Source organism: Schistocerca serialis, chromosome 4 (genome assembly GCF_023864345.2).
Source record: "Schistocerca serialis cubense isolate TAMUIC-IGC-003099 chromosome 4, iqSchSeri2.2, whole genome shotgun sequence".
Lineage (NCBI taxonomy): Eukaryota > Metazoa > Arthropoda > Insecta > Orthoptera > Acrididae > Schistocerca > Schistocerca serialis.
In genome coordinates this window covers 971,979,587-972,001,527 of record NC_064641.1, presented here as the reverse complement: position 1 = coordinate 972,001,527, position 21,941 = coordinate 971,979,587, and the positions used below count along the sequence as shown (strand labels likewise).

Genomic DNA, 21,941 nt, shown 5'->3' with positions numbered 1-21,941 from the left:
TTTTGTTCATACGATATAAAGAACTTCCTCAGAGCACGTTCTTTCACTCAGAAAATCTTCTCCAAAGAATGTTCTCTTTTTTATCCATACGACCTCTTTAGTGTTTGCACCCTTATTCACTTCCTACAAAGCCAACAACTTCTCCTCTCCACTCCAGAATCACCTGTTCTAAGCATCCTCAAGACTTTCTTCCTGTCCTCCATTACAGATAACTCAGTAGGCTTCAGTCCACACTGTCATCGACAGCCCGATTGCACCACACGGGCCACACCTCCAAAAGACTATCGGAATTGGTCCTTCACACTGTGTACGGTAAGAAGATTGGTGATGAGGAATGTGGAACAGGTAAAACGAAGCAGATGCCATCCCCAGAGCCCAACACTGACTTCTCGGTGGTTTTGTCCGGGCCAGGCAAGTTGCAGGAGGGACCATCAGAGGAAGAAATACTTGAAGGAACTGCAAAAGAAATCAGCAGAACTACAGCATCGGCACACTTCAGGGAAGCAATGACATAAGAGTTTTAAGACTGTACATATAACACCGTATCAATGTAAGCTGGCTTCAGCTACTAATTCAGATGTTAAAGGCATCAGTGCGAAGGATATTCTTGTATTACTAAATAAGTCATTTAGTGGAGCTCCAAACTTAGGGATTTCACAGACAATGTGAATGCAGGATTTCAAGTAGTCCAATCAGATGACAAACCATTGCTACTTCACAATATAAGTCTAAAATTATGGCAAAAGCTACAGCAAAATTAACTGTCCGGGATAATTATAACTAGAATCGAGTGAATATAATCGGGGAAGAAAATTATACAGATAAGTGCAGCATAGGCTATTATGCTTGTAGGCCTGTCAGGCCAGACGACACACAGGGAAAGCAATTGCATCATCGGTTAATCGGATAGATGAAGTTTAAAAATCATTCAGAGAGGCCGTCACCAGTGACACGGGCAGCACAACCGTGAGGTGCATCGAGACTGGTGCGGATACTGGGACAGGATCGCTCCGTGCAGGGCCTGGCGAGTGATAGGATTCGGGCAGCTGTACGAAGGCACGCCGATTAAATTAGGTTAGGCACCACAGCAGAAGAGGTGTTGAGAGAGGAAAGTGCCCTACTCTCCGTGAAAGAAAAAGGATCTATTCCTGAGAGTGAAGGAAGTCTAAACTCTAAGTAACAGAGGGAAGATGATGACACTCAGTGCAGATGGGTCACATGGCTAGAGACTGTGGAAAGTCAAAGAGGGACACGAGGGTAGACGGTGAAGGCAGAAGAAGCAAAAGGCTCTCAGAAATATTGTTACCACTGTGACAAACCAGGTCACACAAATGCAGACTTAAAAAGATAACCATTTGTGAAAAATGTGAAAGGCTAGACCCCAATTCAATGAGAAATTAGGGGCTGTGCCCACAAGTGAAATGGAAAACTAAGAGTGTATTACACGAGGAATACACATCTTACTGTGACAAAATGCCCAAATGTTAAGAGTCATAGATTTTGAAGCAAGAAACAAAATTGCAGTGGAATATTGCTACAAATTAGGAAGTCAGTTACAGTTATCAATAGATATCAGGGCACATATGAAGTCGGTTTGATAAGTCATTTAAAATAAGCGAGAAAAATGTTTGTTTCGTAAATAACTCAACTTATTTCTCAACATATTCTGCTTGGAAGGATATAAACTTGGTCCAGGGATCCACCAACTTTTTCATCCCACTGCAAAATACTTGTTGATTGCAACTATCACTTCCTCATTTGATGAAAATTTCTTCCCAGCAAGCCAAAGTGTCAAGTAAGGGAACAAGGTGAAGTCACTTGGGACTAAGTATGGTGAATAGGGTGGATGAGGAACCAATTCAAAGTCCAATTCATGCATTTTCACCATTGTTATCGCTGATGGGTGGGATGGTGCACTATCCTGGTGAAAGGACCCTTTTTTGTGGTTAAACTTGGGTCTTTTCTCCACCAACACAAGTTTCAGATGATGCAACAATGAAGCATAAACAGGTCCAGCTATGGCTGTGCCTTTTTCCAAGTAATCCTTGGGAATCCCAAGAAACAGTGACCATCACCTCACCATCTGACAAAATGGTCTTTGCATTCTTCAATGGACTGTTACCAGCCTTTTGTCAACTGTTTTGTCTGCCATTTCGACTCTGGTGTGTAATGATGGACGACGGTAAGCTCCACATGACAGACATAAGATGAAAAAGTGTAAATCACAGAATGGTGAAGGAAAAGTTAAAAATGCAAATTAAAGGCAAGTTGTGAGACGACATGTTATGAGTTACCTATAGGGCAAACTAGTGGGGCATCAGAAAGTGATGTGAAAGTAGCTCATAGTAAAGAAAAACATAAGAACGTGTGTAGAAACAGGGTTGAATCCCAGTAATGAAAAAAAAAAAAAGAAAAGATTATTCCCAAACAAGAAGAAATGCCAAGTGTGCATACAGCCAAATTTATGGTACTATTAGAGCAAGGGAAATATATTTTCAGTGTACTAATTACAAGTGAGGCCAAGTGGAATCTGAGTACAGTGAAAGTTTTAGGTGAACTGATAAGACAAAGTGACACCAACATGAGCCACACAGGGAGCAATTAACGGCATGAGCACAAAAGGAAATCTCACTGCACAAAGAGAAATGATCTGAATGGTCAGTTGGATAAAGAAGACTGATATGAATTGTATGGCATATGGTGAGGTATTTTATCTAAAAGGTGACAATTTGGCATTCACATAAATGGTAAGGCATGCATTTCCTATATTGCCAAAACAACAAAGGAAAGGTACATCCCTACAGAATACTGGAAGCACAAAAGGTGGTATTACAGGAGCAAATTGAGAAAATGGTTAATGGGGATGTAATTGTTCAGAGAACCTGAAAAGTACCCACGAACACCTGTGGGATAGGGAAATATAGAATGAAATCTCAGTGGGGGAAACTTTACCCATCCCCAACATAAGTGAGATACTGGACAAACTGGGGAAAGCCAAGTATTTCTCCACTATTTTAATAGATTCAGCAGATAGAGGAAAACACAGCATTCACTGCAAATTATCAGCACTAAGAGTCCAAAAGGATGCCAATGGGGCAAAGAATGCATCAAGTATATTTCAAAGACTAGTGAATGTTGCTTTGACAAGACTGCATGGGACAAAGTGTTTCAATGTACTCGGATGACGTAACTTGCTAAGGTAGTTCAGTAAAGGAATGTGATGAGAAGTTGCAGGAAAATATTGGATGGTTTAAGGGCACCTAGGTTAAAGTTACACCAGATTGTGTGAATTTCTGAGAAAGAGGTAATATTCTTAGGACACAAAATAACAAAGAAAGATGTGGAGCCAGGTGAGCATAATGTGAAGAGGCGGAGAACAGTTCTGAAATCCATTACAGGATTTAAAGGATATTTAGGGGTGGCTGAATATTAATACTGTGAATCCATTGTATAATCGCTGAACTGGGATCTCTGCCACAAGCAGCATTTGAGGAACTGAGAGATTAGTAAATCCTCCCATACTGAGCTACCCTGATTTCAAGAAACCATAACACTGGTGCTGCAGATACCAGTGCAGAACTGTTCGGAGCAGTTCTGTCACGAAGGGAGATAGATTCAGATTTGCCAGTCAACTGTGCCCCATGGTTGTTGGATAAGGCTGAAACTAAGGTAGAGTGCTTAGCAATTGTATGGCCACAAAACAGTGCAGACCACACATTTAGGAAGATTTTACCATAGTAACAGATCACGAGCCACTGACACGGACTTTTGGTGTCGAAGGTCTGTTGCCGAGATTACTGAAATGGTGGTTGGAACTAGAGGAATATTTTTTTTACACTGTGTATAAACCCAGAAATCTTAATGCAAATGCTGATACATCAGTGGTAGCCAGTGGTATCTGAAGCTGGGTGTTGCACCAAAGTTTCAATGTTACATTTTTATACGAGATGGTTACAAGGAAGAAAATTCTTTTATCGGTGCCTCGCTTCCCGACATTTGTTACGATTTAAACATCCTGACAATTCGTGTGTATGAATGCCAGAAAATTCAATTTTTTAAATCCAAGTTATGATCCTGAAAAAAGTGAGAAATATATCTGACAGAAAAATATCTGTAGCAAAGAGCATGCTATGATTTATCAACTATCTAGAAAAACTATTGAATGAGCTACATTCCTAGTAGAACTGAAACACACTCATCATTTAACGAACTTGTCTTACTTGTATTGAAACTTTGCCATTCCATTTTTCACTGACAAACTCTTCAGTCACACACCAATGGCAGTCTGTAATCTGCATCGCGAGACCTCTTTCGGCGGAAAGCATCGCCGAGGCCATCAACCTTTCCTCACTCGGAGTTATGTAAGAATAATTTTATTATTTTCAAAGTTGAAAAGCAGCCTTTTGGTTCGACCGATGTCAAGGGAATTGTGAGAATTACCTTCAACAGTTTAGACTACTTAGTGAACATCTTCCCTGGGCTGTTAGTTGTCAGACTCAACTAGACTAACTGCACCAGATAATGATCTACATTCTTGTGCTAGGTAGATAAAAGATAGTTAACAATATAGTTTCAGCTTATCCAAAAATGATGACAATGAACACATTTCCTTTAAGGTATCTTCAGGATATCTTAAACAGATACAAGGGGAACTTAACACGAAAAAACAATGAAGCAGCTACAAGATGATGTGAAAAAATACAATGATCTATAACATCAATCACGTTGCACAGCACCTTTGCCTTTCTTTTCTACTCGCATCAGGCTATTCCAACTTCATTCTCTTCACTGATAAATCAGTAGATTCATTAGTAATCAACAGATTCAATGCCACTGGTGATACCAATTACTTCTCAAATCTCGATAACATTTATTTTAAATGTTGAAATGATCTTATGGGCCACCACGCATTGATTCTCCGTACCGTAACTGACCAAACAGAACTCTGACAAATGGCATAACTTAACTAGAAAATTCCAACCAATAACTGAAACGGGTACCGTGTGGCCCCCGCTACATAAGTTCTGAGAGTGCTCGCATTGGACAAATGAAACATGTAAAATAAATAAAAAATTACATGCAACTTGTGCCGGCTCTACAATTTTAATTTATAACAGTTGCTGTTCCCCTGCAGGCAAATGTCTGTGCTCACTGATAATTTAAGATATGATTGAAACGAACATTTTTATGGCGAAGAGCCTGGCAAATTGTAGTTTCACTTCTTATAGAATCACCTTCCAGTATGTGATTTATACATTGTTGGAGTAATGAACTGCGTTTACGAATTGAGATCGAAAAATCCACTGGACAAGATCGAGGGAAATGCTTTCTCACTAAGTCACCGAGGATAGTGGTCCACTGCGCACTCTATGAAAAGAATGGACATATTCTCTGAAAACTCTAAATAAATAAATAAATCATACTGCAATTGATTGATACCGCTTTGCTCATTATAAGATTAACTTCATCAGCATAGCAATGTACACATTCTGCATTAGGACAATTTTTACACAACAGTTTGTACCCCACCTGAGGAAACAGCCATAACAGATGCCTCATCACAGGTCTGTGCAAGTAATTTTTGGTGAGTCTTTTTGCCTATTCAATTCTTCTAGCAAAGTCGCAGCGAACATCTGTGCACCGTGTTCACAAGGAGATAGGAAACTCTAGAACCTCTGGGTCTCAATACGTAACAGTATACAACAGCCATCTGAAATATGTTTGATCTGTTTGTTTTATCTGCTATAACAGCTAAAAATTATGATTCCTTATTTGCTTTAAAATTTCTTCTTGGTATACATCCAACATAATTTGGAAAAGTTCACTTTGAATAGTTTTGAAGGTTCCTTTGAAAACAGTTGCCTTACCCAAATTATCTTTCAATGCTGCATTCAATCCAGAAGTAAAATTAGTCAGGGTTTGATAACAATTCAGTTTTATCATGATCCCTTAAGGCCAATTCGAAGGAACCACAGAAATATATTTAGCCCAGACCTATTACACCCAACTTCTTCTACTACGCAAACTGACGGTGGAGGGAGGAGAAATAAACATACGGGGATGGTACTAAGATATCAGTCGTATCAGGACTTTGTGCAAAATAAGTTGTGACGAGGGATAATGTGCACGCAACTGGGACTCAAACCTGGGATCTCCCGCTTACTAGGTAGTCGCATTAACCACTGTGTGACCCGGACAGACCGTTTATCACAAATGCACAGACTATCTCAGCTGACCTGCACTCCCACCTAGTACCTATCCACAGCCCCCACCCGTGTCGTCCACACTCACTACATTTAGATTCCTGCTGGAGATTGAATGTAAATGTGCATCTGCACTGAAGGTTGTGATTTCAGTGCCCATCATGGCAGATCGGTTATACAAATGAGTGACGTCTGTTCTTTCGGACACGTCATTCTCGGCAATTTTCCTTCTCGATGCAGTACTCGGTTGTTCAGCTATTTTGTATTTGAGCAGCTGAAGATTCGTGCTTTTACACTTTGGTACTCAGATGGTTTACGTCTGTAACCCTCACTTTTGTCCACAAGGGTTCAACATCATACAGGCATGGGAAGCAAAATAATGCATTTTTAAATTCACAGCCACACAACCAATCACTATTTTTACAAATATTCATTTTAAACGCTGTCCTAAACTGTCAATTTCCAGTATTAATATTTTGCACGGTGTTTAAAACTGGTTACACTTTGCAAACTAGGAACTGTGTGACGAGCTAGTTCTCACTGTACAGAACGTATTATATGCAACAGTGCACAGAAAAATGCAGTATCGAGAACCGATACACTCAATCACCTCGAAACGCCACAACGTATACACACGAGGTTCTCAGAGATAATATTTCTAAATGTGATAAATAAAAACATTAGGACTTCAGTAACAGCTACAATTGCAATATTCCAGCCATTTTTCCAAATGCCACTACATTAAATCTGCGCTCAATTTACAACTGAAAAACTATAAACTCCAGTTATGCTGATGAGAAAAAAATTTCTCCGAATTTCTACCTTCAAAACTAATTTGTCAAAAAACAAAACTATCACAACCGATGTTAAAAGATCGGTACTCTTAACTTTGTGGATGGTGGAATGGCACACTCAAGTGGCCTCGATGACAAATGAATGAGAGAAAGCTGGCAGACACGTCGTCCATAGAGTGGTGCCTTCTGACGGGACATTAGGAACTGTCTCGAGTCAGGGAATTTGCGTGCCGACTGCGTTACTCTCCGACGTCACTGGCACATGAGCCACCTGTTGCCACGGACGGGCGTCGACTCGACTCGTACCCGCTCCGAGTACGGTGGTGTGCACTGTCTGCACAGAGTTGGAGTAAGAGAGAAAACTCTGAGTTTGCTTCAAGCCTTGCAGCATTTTCACGCTTGTTATCGAGATGACAAGATGTCAGGTAACCGAAGACTGTATATTGTAACATCTATTACAGCACATATTAGGCTTCCTAAACCAAATAATTACAAGAAAAGTGGACATATGACGTGTAAAATTACTGGGAGCTGGGCAACATTGCAACAATAACATGCGTCCTCATTGTGATGCATTGAGCCGAATGTGGTCAGACGATGTAGAGGGCACGAAAGAACAAGACACAGAGTGGTTAGGGAAAATTAAGAACGTGTGAAGAAAATGAACTAGACACAGAGGAAAAGGTCGAACTAGTGTTAGGCAGTCATCAGAGGATGCACAGAAACTTAGGCCAAATAGAAAACTATAATTAGTGGAAAGACATGAAAAGAGGAACACATTAGGAACTATTACAAATCTCAAAGAAATAAGTTCACACAGAGAAGAGGGTACATAAGTTATTAAGGATCCAGAAAACTGTGACGACAGCATTTCACTGACAAACGGGGTGCTCTAGAGAACTCGTAGGACACTGGTGGAATATTTATGACACTTCGTTAGAGAGGACCACTGTACTTCGAATATATGGGAACAGTATACTGTTTCTGTATTTAATATGCCTCACAGTAGCAAAGTATCAACGAAAGTAATCAGTTTTTGAAACAAACAAGTAACTGGATAGAAAAAAAATTTATTTATCATGTGGTGGCAGGAGAACACACATGAAAAAGGTATTACAGTTTGCAAGCTTTTGGAGCCACTTGCTCCTTCTCCTAACAGAAGGGTCGAAGGGGGAGGGAGAGCAGTGAAGGATCCTTATCCTAGCAGAAGGGTCGGAGGGGAAGGGAGAGCGGTGAAGGAGGAGGACTGGTAAGGTTTAGGAAAAGGAGTAGAGTTTGGAGGAGTCACGCAGAACCTCTGGTCGGAGGAAGACTTACCGGACAGGAGGAGACGGAAAGACTGACCGTTATAGACTGTAGTGGACAAGATTCAAAAATCTGAGAGCTTAAACACGGTAGATACAGTAATACGAGAAACAGAGAATACTGCTGTAACATCGTGCACGAGCTAATAAATGCGGAAAGCTAAGAGCACTGTATGTGGTACAGGTGGGATGGGGATTGCAAAAAATAGAAGGTTAGAAAATGAAAGATGTGGAAAACTAATCTATCCAATTACTTATATTTTCACAGTAGCAATGGCTATACATTGTTGGCATAAATTTATGGGAGACAAGTACACATTCCAGGAGTCATAAAGACAGAGGAATGAACTGTTATGCATATCAGCCAACTAGAATGCTGCAAGCAGCACATCCAGTAGCACGAGAAAGGATACAAGAAATGAAGGAAACCAGTAAAGCTCACACAAAGAGTTGGAGAATCGAAGAATATTTAGGATGCTTCTTTTGTTTGATGAGACCGTAAGAAGGTGTCATTCTAAGAAGCTAGCTGCACAATTCCGTGGACCGTACAAAGTGATTGCAGATGACCTATCCGATGTGACAATTAAGATGTACAGAACTACGCAATGGAAGTACATGCGAAATCCCAAAATTAAACTTTTTCTGTGGTGTGTCCCAATGTCAAATGTTCAGACTATTTTGTTCTGCTGAAGCTACCATAGCAGGGGTAGCTTATCTGGATATGTTACCAGAACGGCTCTTTCATCAGTTAAAAGGTGACCCCGAAAACTTTACTCGGCAACAACATCGGGCCCCTATCCGTCGGCACGTTTTTGTACGAGCACAGTCGAACATCGAAGCCTTTGACCGCTGGACTGGTGCTAATAACTGATATGACGAGGACACTGTTCTGCTGGCCTCGACCCCTGTGATTTTTTTCCTTTGGGCTTTGTAAAAGATCTTGTCTGCTTTGTGCCACTATCTAATGATCTGCCAGAGTTGAGACACAGAACTGAAGGGGCTGTTGTTGCTTCCATTGCTCTGGACTTATTACCCAAAGTGTGGGAAGAATTGTATTTTAGGTCGAACTGAATATTTGTATAAAAAACTGTTATAATATACCACTGAAACGAGACATTCCTTTGCAGACAGACTGTACTTTAACACGAACTTTATTATCTACATTGAGGACAGGAACTGATTAACATCAGCTACATTGTGGGCGACACGTGCAGAGCAGTTGTGTAATGTTATTCAATACTATAACTGCAGTGACAGGATGCAGCGCACACACACTGAACATCACTTGCTTCATGACTCAAAGCACTATGGAGATGCATCAGGACCATTATTTCAATGAGCTTCTGGATTTAAATTCTTTACGACAGGGTGTACATGCGGACAATTTGGGGGGGGGGATAAATAAATAAATAAGAAAAAACCACGTAGATTTTCCCCTGTTAAAAATACACTTTTTCTGGGTGAAAATGTACTATACCCTGAGAGAAAGTACATTTTTCCTTGTTAAGTGCCAGTATATTTTCCTTCGAAGCTGTAAAACTTTTCAATTCTTTGACTGGTAAACGTTTTATACACCAGCACAGAACTTCCAGCATTTTAGGAAACAAAATCCAGCAAGAAAACAATGCGTTCTGGAAAGCTCTTTGCCGTGGGGCAACATAAACATTGTATATACTGGTATTACAAAAGTATAAATATGAATTCCAGCACGTACAGCACAGTAGCTTTCGGAGCAGTGAAATTTAGACTGTGCTGCACAATGCACTTCCGTTAACCAATTATAGCTTGTGTCACACAACCTAGACAGCAGATATTCGGAGCACGGTACGGAGAAGATGAGACAATTTACTTGTAAAATGAGCAGGAAAGAAGCAAACAAGTATTGCTACGACTGCGACATATCCCCTTACATGTGAGAAAACTTTGACCCTTTCATTGGAAATCCAATTACGTGTGAAATTGCTGAACTCATCCTTCAATTTTTTTTTTTTTTTCGTTTTCTAAAGGATAATCATACTTCTGCCATTGTTTTTGCATAATCTGTAATCTACGAAAGAACTGAAATAAATATGAAAAACTAACCTTGAAGCTTGGTCTCTTTTTAGCATGTGTTAAACACAAACGCACCATTAAAATTTTAAATAATGGCATAAATGGCTGGTCGTTTTTAAAGTGGCTGGCTCTCAAAATGTTTAAGTTTCGAATGACAGTGAAACACTTCACAATTTAATTAATTCATCACATATTCTCACATGTCTTGTGTAAAAGGAAATTTACTTTGAAAGCAGTGCTTCTCAAATAACCATTCACAATATTTTCCCACGGCTTGTTAGAAATGTAAACACCTGTGATGTCACTCTCATCGAAAGCAATTTGTTCTTACAAAGTTTTCACAGTCTTAACTTTTGCTTTGGTGTTATTCTCTGGTTTATGTTTTACTGCTGCAGTATTATTCTGCAGGAGTGGGCTACAGTAAAATTATTTGTTAGAATATCAGTTTTTATCAGTCAAAACTACAAAAATTGATCTGAAAATTAAAACAATGAAAAATTCCCAAAATTATAACAAATTTCTGGACTTTTCCAGATGAAAAAGTTCCCCCATTTTTTCTAGATTTCCTGGCCGTGAGAACGAGCACATAACTCCACAGAATACAGACTGCCATGCAACTGTGATACCAAATAGGAGAACAGCAGCTGTTGTAATTCAGAGAAGTAGCAGTGATTCTGACTGACATTTCTTCAAATGATCACTGTGTGTGCACGGACTGGAGGAGTACATCATCAACACTTGCCACACTTTGGGACGGTACCGTATCTACAAACATCTACAGTGACATAAATGGTTGCACTGGTGCGTCATGTGCGATTTCCTATTCAGACATAAATCACAGCACCCTTTCAACAAATCTAAGCTTTCTGTGCACCTTTCCTAGTAATGTTTTGCCTGATCACCATATTTCATATAACTTCTTACTATTACCCATTAATGCATATACAATGTGATACACTCAAGACGTTTGCTACTAATCTTATAAGCAGATACTACACAGCTAGCTCTCTCTCTCTCTCTCTCTCTCTCTCTCTCTCTCTCTCTCTCTCTCTCTCTCTCTCTCACACCCACACACCCACACACACACACACACACACACACACACACACAGTCATTATTTTACATTTATCCTTACTTAACACTGATACAGAACTGCAAGAGAAGTTATTTATTTTCCCCCACATGCTATCTGAGACAGAACACAGAGAAAACCTGAGTGCTTCTATATTTTTGAACCCTTTGCCAAACAAACGTAAACTGCAGGAAAAGGATAGATTACTATTCACCATAAATATGACACGTTAACATCTCAGTCCATCCCTATGCCACTCCCCGTCCTGGGCCACAGCTACAGGGATCGTATCACTGTGGAGACCCTGGTGCAGGACCAGCCCAATCCACCTCCCAGCACTTCCAATTCCAGATCCGTCACAGCCTCGTCCTAGCCCACCAGAGGCCAGGCCGTCCGAGAAAGCAGCCACGTCATCTACCAGCTCTGCAATCACTGCACAGCTTTCTATATCGGTACGAGACAAACGGGCACCGCCAATCTGGGGGGCGAGAGCGAAGTAGCACCACGTGGTACAACTTGCAGGTGAACATAATGTGCTGGATTTTGACGGCTGCTTCACTACTCGAGCCGTGTGGATCCTACCCTCCAACACCAGCTTTTCCGAACTGCAAAAATGAGCATTATCCTTACAAGACATTCTCCACTCCCTCCCGAAATTATAGCTGCCTGAACATACAGTAACCTACTGTCGCTACTGTTTCCATCCCCTCTGTCCTTCCACCTCCTCCATTTTCGTGTCCTCTCGCCCTCGCTGTGTGCCTCCCTCTGCCAATGCACCTGACCATCCTTTCCCCTCCTCTTCTCCTCTTTTTCAATCTTCCCCCTCCCTCCACCTCCCAACACTGCACCTGCCAGTATTGCTGTACCTCCATCTAGTCCCTGCATGCCCCGCCCGTCTTCTTCTCTCCCCCCACCTGTTGTTGTGGTCTTCAGTCCTGAGACTTGTTTGATGCAGCTCTCCACCTGTTGTTGTGGTCTTCAGTCCTGAGACTTGTTTGATGCAGCTCTCCATGCGACTCTATCCTGTGCAAGCTTCTTCATCTCCCAGTACCTACTGCAACCTACATCCCTCTGAATCTGCTTAGTGTATTCATCTCTTGGTCTCCCTCTACGATTTTTACCCTCCACGCTGCCCTCCAATGCTAAATTGGTGATCCCTTGATGCCTCAGAACATGTCCTACCAACCAATCCCTTCTTCTAGTCAAGTTGTGCCACAAACTCCTCTTCTCCCCAATTCTATTCAGTAACTCCTCATTAGTTATGTGATCTACCCATCTAATCTTCAGCATTCTTCTGTAGCACCACATTTTGAAAGCTTCTATTCTCTTCTTGTCCAAACTATTTATCGTCCATGTTTCACTTCCATACATGGCCACACTCGATACAAATACTTTCAGAAACAACTTCCTCACAAATCTATACTCGATTTTAACAAATTTCTCTTCTTCATAAAAACTTTCCTTGCCACTGCCAGTCTACATTTTATATCCTCTCTACTTCGACCATCATCAGTTATTTCGCTTCCCAAATAGCAAAACTCATTTACTACTTTAAGTGTCTCATTTCCTAATCTAATTCCCTCGGCATCACCAGACTTAATTCGACTACATTCCATTATCCTCGTTTTGCTTTGTTGATGTTCATCTTATATCCTCCATTCAAGACACTGTCCATTCCGTTCAACTGCTCCTCCAAGTCCTTTGCTGTCTCTGACAGAATTACAATGCCATCGGCAAACCTCAAAGTTTTTATTTCTTCTCCATGGATTTTAATACCTACTCCGAACTTTTCTTTTGTTTCCTTTACTGCTTGCTTAATATACAGACTGAATAACATCGGGGAGAGGCTACAACTCTGTCTCACTCCCTTCCCAACCACTGCTTCCCTTTCAAGCCCCTCGACTCTTTTAACTGCCATCTGGTTCCTGTACAAATTGTAAATAGCCTTTCGCTCCCTGTATTTTACCCCTGCCACCTTTAGAATTTGAAAGAGAGTATTCCAGTCAACATTGTCAAAAGCTTTCTCTAAGTCTACAAATGCTAGAAATGTAGGTTTGTCGTTCTTTAATCTTTCTTCTAAGATAAGTCGTAGGGTCAGTATGGCCTCACGTGTTCCAACATTCCTACAGAATCCAAACTGATCTTCCCCGAGGTCGGCTTCTACCAGTTTTTCCATTCGTCTGTAAAGAATTCGTGTTAGTAGTTTGCAGCTGTGGCATATTAAATGGATAGGTCGGTAGTTCAAACAAATTTCGGGCTTGCAGCCGGTCGTCGTTCAATACTTCGCACGATATGTCAACTGGGCACCTGCCAGTCACCTTCAGCTGAGCCGTCGCAGACGCGAAAACGTCCTCCATTCCACAATATATAGCGTACTGTAACTATTCTGCGCATGCATCGAAAGCTTGATAGTTGAACCACACTGCCCACCGGCCGCGCCCTCACTGGTGAATAGCGGAACTCAGTCACCCTCTGCGTTGCTGTTTGCCACGGCCGTCGATGCACTCGGTCGTCTTCGATTTGAGCAAATCGTGGAGATGACAGGATTCCATGCACTGTCCAGCTGGTAGCCGCTGTCACAGTTTAACAGATTTTCCGCCAGTCGTATTTCTACGGATTCTTCAATAATGGAGTCCCAGAAAGACGTTGCTGTAGACAAAATCATTGTTTTCTCATACTCCATTGAATGTCCAGTAGAAATACCACGTTCAGCAGAGGATTCTTGCTATTTTAAACGAAGTGTTACCAACAAAAGGAAGAAAAGCTAAAGATGGTTCTGGCATGTTCTCCTCTTTATTCTCTTCCTGCTTCTTAGTTTTAATTGTTAGTGCCCTGTTAATCTGCCGGATGGAATACCCATTTTCGCTGAGTACTGTCTTTAGATGGGCGAATTCTTGAGGTAAGCTATCTAGATCTGAGACAGTATGAGCTCTATGAACAAGTGTTTTAAGCAAATTCATGGTTTGTGATGGGTGATGGCAACTCGATGCTTGCAGGTACAAATCAGTACAAGTGGGTTTCCGGTAAACTGAATGCCCTAGAGAACCATCATTCTTCCTTCGACCAGGACATCCGAGAAAGGCAAACAACCATCTTTCTCTATTTCCATGGTGAACAGGATGTTGCTATGAATGGAGTTGAGGTGATGTAGAAACTCCATTAATTTATCTTCTCAATGAGGCCACACTATGAAAGTGTCATCCACATACCGCCAAAAAACAGTTGGCTTCAGGGCAGCTGATTCAAGCGCTCTCTCTTCAAAATCCTTCATAAAAAGGTTGGCCACCAAAGGAGACAGGGGGCTACCCATGGCGACACCGTCAGTCTGTTCAAAATATTCTTGATTAAACATAAAATAAATTAAAATTCACAGGATAGATCGGTAATTTTCACATCTGCCAACACCTGCTTTCTTTGGGATTGTAATTATTATATTCTTCTTGAAACCTAAGGGTATTACTTACGCCTGTCTCATACGCTTTGCTCACCAGATGGTAGAGTTTTGTCAGGACTGGCTCTGCCAAGGCCATCAGTAGTTCTAATGGAATGCTGTCTACTCCTGGGGCCCTGTTTCGACTCGGGTCTTTCAGTGCTCTGTCAAACTCTTCACGCAGTATCGTATCTCCCATTTCATCTTCATCTACATCCTCTTCTATTTCCATAATATTGTCCTCAAGTACATCACCCTTGTATAGACCCTCTATATACTCCTTCCACCTTTCTGCTTTCCCTTCTTTCCTTAGAACTGGGTTTCTGTCTGAGCTCTTGATATTCATACAAGTGGTTCTCTTTTCTCCAAAGGTCTCTTTAATTTTCCTGTAGGCAGTATCTATCTTACCCCTAGCAAGATAAGCCTCTACATCCTTACATTTGTCCTGTAGCCATCCCTGCTTAGCCATTTTGCACTTCCTGTCGATCTCATTTTTGAGACGTTTGTATTCCTTTTTGCCTGCTTCATTTACTGCAGTTTTATATTTTCTCCTTTCATCAATTAAATTCAATATTTCTTCTGTTACCCAAGGATTTCTACTAGCCGTTGTCTTTTTACCTACTTGGTACTCTGCTGCCTTCACTACTTCATCCCTCAGAGCTACCCATTCTTCTTCTACTGTATTTCTTTCCCCAATTCCTGTCAATTGTTCCCTTACGCTCTCCCTGAAACTCTGTACAACCTCTGGTTTAGTCAGTTTATCCAGGTCCCATTTCCTTAAATTCCCACCTTTCTGCACTTTCTTCAGTTTTAATCTATAGTTCATAACCAACAGATTGTGGTCAGAGTCCACATCTGCCCCTGGAAATGTCTTGTAATTTAAAACCTGGTTCCTAAATCTGTCTTACCATTATATAATCTATCCGATACCTTCTAGTATCTCCAGGATTCTTCCATGTATACAACCTTCTTTCATGATTCTTGAACCAAGTGTTAATTTTGATTAAGTTATGCTCTGTGCAAAATTCTACCAGACGGCTTTCTCTTTCATTCCTTACCCCCAATCCATATTCACCTACTATGTTTCCTTCTCTCCCTTTTCCTAATCTCAAATTCCAGTCACCCATGACTATTAAATTTTCGTCTCCCTTCACTACCTGAATAATTTCTTTTATCTCATCATACATTTAATCAATTTCTTCATCATCTGCAGAGCTAGTTGGCATATAAACTTGTACTACTGTAGTAGGCGTGGGCTTTGTGTCTATCTTGGCCACAATAATGCGTTCACTATGCTGTTTGTAGTAGCTTACCTGCATTCCTATTTTTTTTATTCATTATTAAACCTACTCCTGCATTACCCCTATTTGATTTTGTATTTATAACCCTGTATTCACTTGATCTAAACTCTTGTCCCTCTTGCCACCGAACTTCACTAATCCCCACTATATCTAACTTTAACCTATCCATTTCCCTTTTTAAATTTTCTAACCTACCTGCCCAATTAAGGGATCTGACATTCCACGCTCCGATCCGTAGAACGCCAGTTTTATTTCTCCTGATAACGACGTCCTCCTGAGTAGTCCCTGCCCGGAGATCCGAATGGGGGACTATTTTACCTCCGGAATATTTTACCCAAGAGGACGCCATCATCATTTAACCATACAGTAAAGCTGCATGCCCTCGGGAAAAATTACGGCTGTAGTTTGCCCTTGCTTTCGGCCGTTCGCAGTACCAGCACAGCAAGGCCATTTTGGTTAGTGTTACAAGGCCAGATCAGTCAATCATCCAGACTGTGGCCCCTGCAACTACTGAAAAGGCTGCTGCCCCTCTTCAGGAACTACACGTTTGTCTGGCCTCTCAACAGATACCACTCTGTTGTGGTTGCACCTATGGTACGGCTATCTGTATCGCTGAGACATGCAAGCCTCCCCACCAACGGCAAGGTCCATGGTTCAGATTGCTATTAATGTGACAGTTGCGTTCCAGTCAGATCTGCTGGTGGGAGTGGACATGTGTGTATGAGGTGTGCTTCTCTCTCTCTCTCTCTCTCTCTCTCTCTCTCTCTCTCTCTCTCGTCGAAAGCTATACTGTGTAACAGTCTTTCTGTCGTGCATTTCTGCTTCTCGACAGGTCACCTTTGTTGTGAGTAAGAATCTATCCTTTTCCTTATATTATTCTTATTCCAACCTGCAGTTTCCAAAGCTTGAACCTGCAAAGTAATTATGTAGACACAGATCTTTCCTTACCTGAGACTGATGAGATTCTCCGGAAACTTATCAAAAGGCACTCCAGTAACATCCGAATAATCGAATGTCAGACAGCGCAAACCTGACAATTTGAGGATGCTGCTCACACCTGGCTGCAACTCTGTAAAATACGTGGTACCGAAATACATGGTACCCATTCGCAACGTGTGAAGTTGCGGTAGCCCAACGAGGCAGGGGAATAGGCCTCCGCCGAGTCTGCTACAACCTGTCACATCTAATCTGGAACAAACCACAAGTGCACTATCGTTTACATGGGAACAAGTTGGCAGAAATAAATATGATGAATTTTACTCCTAGCTGTCACCTTTGAGACAGAGCATTTTTCATGTAAATCAAAATTATTGTACATCTTCAAGTAAAATTGTTCCAAAATTAAACTTAAGTCTAAGGTGAGGGTGATGACAAATACACCTACAAAGTGGCATGACTGTCATAAAGGAAAAGTCACAAAAACAACACCTTACACAAGATCTGAAGCAAAGATTTGCAACATTGACGACGATACCCTACTCCTTGAGATAGCCTGAACATCAGGCTTTATAATCAGCAAGCCATTGTTAACACAATGGAAAAGAGCAAAATGCTACATTAGCCACTATCTCACAATGAGAAGCTTCAGGGTTATGCATTGAGAAGAAAAAATTTTCTTTATTTCTTTAACAAAAACACACTTTTTGCCTAGAGAAAATACACTATCCCTTGGGTGAAAGTACATTTTTTCCATGTTAAGAGACAATATACTTTTCCATTGAGCTATAAAATTTATCAGTCCTGGGAACTGTGAAGGCTTTTATGCTCCAGTGCAGAGAAACCACCATTGTAATATTTCCTTACATAAAGAATGCAGGTAGAGGTTTCGCTAAGAATTTTGCACGATTGCACTGAAATGCCGATTCTTTGCATATACAAATGTTTACCGCATTTACCCGATTATAAGATGAGGCTTTTCCCAAACTCATCATTCCTAAACTGCAGGATCATTTCATCTCGTATTCACAGTCAACATTTTCACATTGTTTTGTAGAGCATATAGAGGTCATAATACATTTAGAGATGAAGCTTTGACTCTGAGGTCACATGCAGGTCAATTCTGAAGAATTTGGAAGGGCAGGGAAAGGGTGGAGGGAGGGATGACAGATGCCTTCTCAGGTCCCACCAAAACCTTTGAAATTGCAATGTATTCTGAATAAACAGGCAAATAATTGTGACAGCAAAGATATAAATTTCACAGCTGTACTGTCAGGATAATGATTAAAAACAGTGGTACCACAAAAAAACTGGGTTAGAAGCAAAATAGGTAGAAAAGAAAACAGTCCAAATATTAATGAAAACCATATCTTTTCCTTTATTTTAACTCCTTATCATAAAACCCTGAGTTACCTCGGTTTTATTATTCTGACAGATACTAAAAATCCATAGTGTACTTGGGCAGCTTATAAATAGACCTGTGAAAAAGTAGAACTCCATTTATACCTGTTTCAGCACTGATAGTTAAGTGTTCAGCCACTATAGAGCATCTGGTACTGCGTTTGCACCTGGCTGTCGTGGTGGTTGCCACTCGGTACCATCTTTACTGTGTGCAGCTTTAGATGCTCGACAATTAAACACGTGCATTCCAGCCTTTCTCCTGTATTGTTGTTTAGGTTTACTACAGTGATCCTAAGTCTGACATTGAATTTAAGCACGTTGTTGTTGTTGTTGTTGTTGTTGTTGTTGTTGTTGTGGTCTTCAGCCCTGACACTGGTTTGATGCAGCTCTCCATGCTACTCTATACTGTGCAAGCTTCTTCATCTCCCAGTACCTACTGCAGCCTACATCCTTCTGAATCTGCTTGGTGTATTCATCTCTTGGTCTCCCTCTACGATTTTTACCCTCCACACTGCCCTCCAACACTAAATTGGTGATCCCTTGATGCCTCAGAACATGTCCTACCAACCGGTCCCTTCTTCTAGTCAAGTTGTGCCACAAACTCCTCTTCTCCCCAATCCTATTCAGTACCACCTCATTGGTTATGTGATCTACCCATCTAATCTTCAGCATTCTTCTGTAGCACCACATTTGAAAAGCTTCTATTCTCTTCTTGTCTAAACTATTTATCGTCCATGTTTCACTTCCATACATGGCTAACACTTAAATCAATACTCAACGTTAACAAATTTCTCTTCTTCAGAAACACTTTCCATGCCATTGCCAGTCTACATTTTACATCCTCTCTACTTCGACCATCTTCAGTTATTTTGCTCCCCAAACAGCAAAACTCCTTTACTACTTTAAGTGTCTCATTTCCTAATCTAATTCCCTCAGCATCACCCGACTTAATTCGACTACATTCCATTAGCCTCATTTTGCTTTTGTTGATGTTCATCTTAGATCCTCCTTTCAAGACATTGTCCATTCCGTTCAACTGCTCCTCCAAGTCCTTTGCTGTCTCTGACAGAATTACAATGCCATCGGTGAACCTCAAAGTTTTTATTTCTTCTCCATGGATTTTAATACCTACTCCGAACTTTTCTTTTGTTTCCTTTACTGCTTGCTCAATATACAGATTAAATAACATCGGAGGAGGCTACAACCCTGTCTCACTCCCTTCCCAACCACTGCTTCCCTTTCATACACCTCGACTCTTATAACAGCCATCTGCTTTCTGTACAAATTGTAATTAGCCTTTCGCTCCCTGTATTTTACCCCTGCCACCTGCTGAATTTGAAAGACAGTATTCCAGTCAACATTGTCAAAAGCTTTCTCTAAGTCTACAAATGCTAGAAACGTAGGTTTGCCTTACCTTCATATTTCTTCTAAGATAAGTCGTAGGGTCAGTATTGCGTCATGTGTTCCAACATTTCTATGGAATCCAAACTGATGTTCCCCAAGGTCCGCTTCTACCAGTTTTTCCATTCGTCTGTAAAGAATTCACGTTAGTATTTTGCAGCCATGACTTATTAATGTGATAGTTCAGTAATTTTCACATCTGTCAACACCTGCTTTCTTTGGGATTGGAATTATTATATTCTTCTTCAAGTCTGAGGGTATTTCGCCTGTCTCATACATCTTGCTCACCAGATGGTAGAGTTTTGTCAGGACTGGCTCTCCCAAGGCTGTCGGTAGTTCTAATGGAATGTTGTCTACACCCAGGGCCTTGTTTCGACTCAGGTCTTTCAGTGCTCTGTCAAACTCTTCATGCAGTATCATATCTCCCATTTCATCTTCATCTACATTCTCTTCTATTTCTATAATATTGTCCTCAAGAACATCGCCCCTGTATAAACCCTCTATATACTCCTTCCACCTTTCTGATTTCCCTTCTTTGCTTAGAACTGGGTTTCCATCTGAGCTCTTGATATTCATACAAGTGGTTCTCTTTTCTCCAAAGATCTTTAATTTTCCTGTAATCAGTATCTATCTTACTCCTCTTGAGATAAGCCTCTACATCCTTACATTTGTCCTCTAGCCATCCCTGCTTAGCCATTTTGCACTTCCTGTCAATCTCATTTTTGAGACGTTTGTATTCATTTTTCCCTGCTTCATTTACTGCACCTTAGAAAGTGAAGAAGAATGTGGCGTTATTTCATTCGAGACCGAAAGTGACGACAGTTTGCCAGTCAAGCGACAAGTACTTGCCGGTGGTGCTCTGGCCAGCTTCTACGAGATTTCTGTTCACAGGAAACCGTTGTGAAATCCACACTTAGAATTGACAGCTGCACAGAAACCTAAAAATGACTCCAAGTTTCAGATATTTCAATCGAAGTCTAGTGCACCAGTATGCTCAGGATTTTACTATTGGTGATTTTCAAAATTTTGTAACTTATAATTTTGAGCTCTAAAACCCATCTTTATATTTCAGTATGTAATGTCTTTCAGTATATAATGTTTTTCATTAATAAAAAATATCATTTTTGGAACATAATTTGAAAAAATATATATATATATATATTAAGGGGTTAATTCTCCTTGTATTATCAAAATGTAGACAGTCAAAACTGGAATTTTAGGCAGATACATAATGTCAATAAAACAGTTTGTTACTCTGATTAGTCAGGGTATGTTAAAATAAATGTTTCTAAAGAAGCCTTTCGGATCGTCTTATACTTGGGTAAAAACAGTAGTAAACTTCATGCGTGTTTGACAATTGTTGCACTCTACCTCAGTCATATTGCAGTTTTAATGGCCAGCTGCATATTTTATTTAATGTCTTGACTTACAATTCTTTTTCAACACAATTTCAGTCACAACATTTATGAGTAACTCACACGATTCTGTACTACTTCACCAGTTACGTTTTCATTATTCAGCAAAATACTCTGTCTGCACTACACTGCAAAGCCAGCAACATCACTTACATTTCAAGATGTTCTAGACGGTCGATCTCCGAGAAGGCAGCAGGTGACAGCTTCGTAGCGTGAGTGACGGAGAGCTGCCGCAAACCGGGACATCCGTGGCTGATGGCAATTACTGTGTTATCTTCCACACCGTATCTGTGTGGTAGATCCAGCACTTTCAGTTGTGGCAGTCCTCCATTCCTTAAAAATACAATCGAGTACATAGTTTATGTTGTGTCACATTATTTTGTCTTTATAATGGGGGGGAAAAAATAAGAAACAGCAACCTGACACATTCTGCTTACAATGACAGAACACACCCTGCTCACCAATTTTGATAACTTCAGGACGCTGATCAGTTGCCACAGCAAAGTAACTCTCACGAAAGGATAGGGTCACAACACTACATTTTTTGGAAACATCCACGTCAAATGAAACGAGGCGCTATCTGATTTGCACCAAGTACAATTTTAGAACACTAAAAAATAGGGAAATTGTAA

General features: G+C 40.7%; 1 protein-coding gene across 4 annotated transcripts in view; it reads right to left on the bottom strand.

Moving 5' to 3' along the window:
• Positions 1-21,941, bottom strand: part of LOC126473633 (uncharacterized) — a 128,517-nt gene that overhangs the window by 3,153 nt on the left and 103,423 nt on the right. For all 4 annotated transcript variants that reach the window (XM_050100816.1, XM_050100817.1, XM_050100815.1 and 1 more), the window contains 2 exons: positions 21,463-21,642; positions 17,105-17,344 (listed from right to left, as the gene is read on the bottom strand). In XM_050100816.1, coding sequence (XP_049956773.1) covers positions 17,105-17,344; positions 21,463-21,642 — 420 coding nt within the window. The remainder of the gene's footprint in view (positions 1-17,104; positions 17,345-21,462; positions 21,643-21,941) is intronic.